This window comes from Solanum stenotomum, chromosome 2 (assembly GCF_019186545.1).
Source record: "Solanum stenotomum isolate F172 chromosome 2, ASM1918654v1, whole genome shotgun sequence".
Lineage (NCBI taxonomy): Eukaryota > Viridiplantae > Streptophyta > Magnoliopsida > Solanales > Solanaceae > Solanum > Solanum stenotomum.
The window spans coordinates 21,832,126-21,833,768 of record NC_064283.1 but is presented as its reverse complement, the minus strand read 5'-3'; the positions used below and the strand labels follow the sequence as shown (position 1 = coordinate 21,833,768).

Genomic DNA, 1,643 nt, shown 5'->3' with positions numbered 1-1,643 from the left:
CACGATATATGATTGGCAGGTTGGCCTTCTCGTGTAGATACTCAAGTCCTTCTGCTGCACCTGAGGCTATCTTCATTCTGTTTTGCCAATCTAATGGCTTTTGATCCTCCTTAATGTCTGAATAATGCAAATCAATAAAGAAGCATTATTAATATTCGAGAAAGCATGATAGATTTGGTGTAACAACTATATATATATATATATATATAATTATGAGCTGCATTTACCAATTAGATGATCAGCAAGACTGCCCATTGGTCTGTATTCATAGACTAAAATTCTTTGATCTCCATCAGCACAGTATCCAATGAGATTAACAAGATTTTGGTGGTTAAGTAGACTTAGCAATAAGACTTCAACTTGAAACTCCTTGGTTCCTTGTGTTCCAGTCCTGTCTAGTTGCTTTACTGCCACAACCTATTTATTTCGAAATATCAGATGGTGACAAAAAAACAAAGATAATATATAGATTAGTAGTTTCATTTGAGTAAAATTAGTTAGGAAGTTAGTTACCTCTCCTCCTTGAAGTGTTCCCTTAAAGACTCTTCCAAATCCACCTTCCCCTATTAGGCATTCTTGTCTGAAGTTCTTTGTTGCGCTTGCTAGCTCACGGAATGTGAAAGTTTTCGCGTTGCTGCTATCTCCATTTTCAACAGGAGGGCTATCTTGATGAGCACGATTGTTGTTATTATTACCATTTTCACATGATGCTTTGTAGTTGTTTTCTTTGAAATACAAATACAAGAAAAAAAGCAAACATTACAAAATTAGTCATGTGTTAGGAAAAGTAGACAAAGTTTTATAAAAATAGAAGAAGGAAGATACCAAAATGTGGTGAGGAGGAAGGATGATCATTAGCAGGGCGAGCAACCGGGACAGGCTTGTCCTGTACCGGTGGCTCGTTGGTTTTCTTAGACTGGAAACAGGGGAGGCAACTCATATCATTGATTCATTAGCCCATTCATATTCCTTTCTTTAGAAAAGAAAATATATGATATATATTTTCACCTTATGTTTCAAGAATGGAGCTATTAGGGGAAAAAAATGTTTATATCTTTTGAATAAATAGTAGTGTCATGCATGAAATGTTCACATTGAAAAACAAATTAGACCTAAAGATGGTGGCATGGCATGGCATTTGGGAAGAGGGTTTTCCAGGTTGAAAGTTGCAAATTATTGAAGGAAAACAAATCATTTGGAGCATAGGCTCTCATGAATTTCCATCAAGATTTCTCATTATTAGTGGGAGAGAATAAAATAAGGGAGATTTGGATGGTCACCTCTTCATTGGGACTTTTAACACAAATATAATATTTGCAACATCTTTTTTCCTTCCTACTATTTCTATCTTTGCCTTTTTTATGATGTTATTTTTATACTATCAATCAATGTGTGTTGTGGCAAGCGAAGGTTCGTCAAAACTCATTAACTTCAATTCCTGAATTTGTCTCTAATTGTTTACTTTATTTTGAAGTTACTAATTTTATTATTTATGAATAATTATTTTTTAGATAGCCTAATAATATAAAAAGAAAATCACACATTAGTGTGTAGAAGTTAAATCGTTTTGGCAAATTAATTTTGCTAATCTTTGAAATTAAATTCAATCAGATCAACTAAATATTTTTAAATTTAAATATTTA

General features: G+C 33.1%; 1 protein-coding gene across 1 annotated transcript; it reads right to left on the bottom strand.

Moving 5' to 3' along the window:
- Position 1: 1 nt before the first annotated feature.
- LOC125855805 (probable serine/threonine-protein kinase PBL25) lies at positions 2-1,031 on the bottom strand (the record flags this gene model as incomplete). Its single annotated transcript, XM_049535499.1, has 4 exons — positions 826-1,031; positions 514-725; positions 228-417; positions 2-117 (listed from the first exon to the last, which is right to left on the bottom strand). Coding segments are annotated over exons 1-4 (633 nt in total), but the record flags the coding sequence as incomplete, so codon positions are not given.
- Between the last annotated feature and the right edge of the window lie 612 nt (positions 1,032-1,643).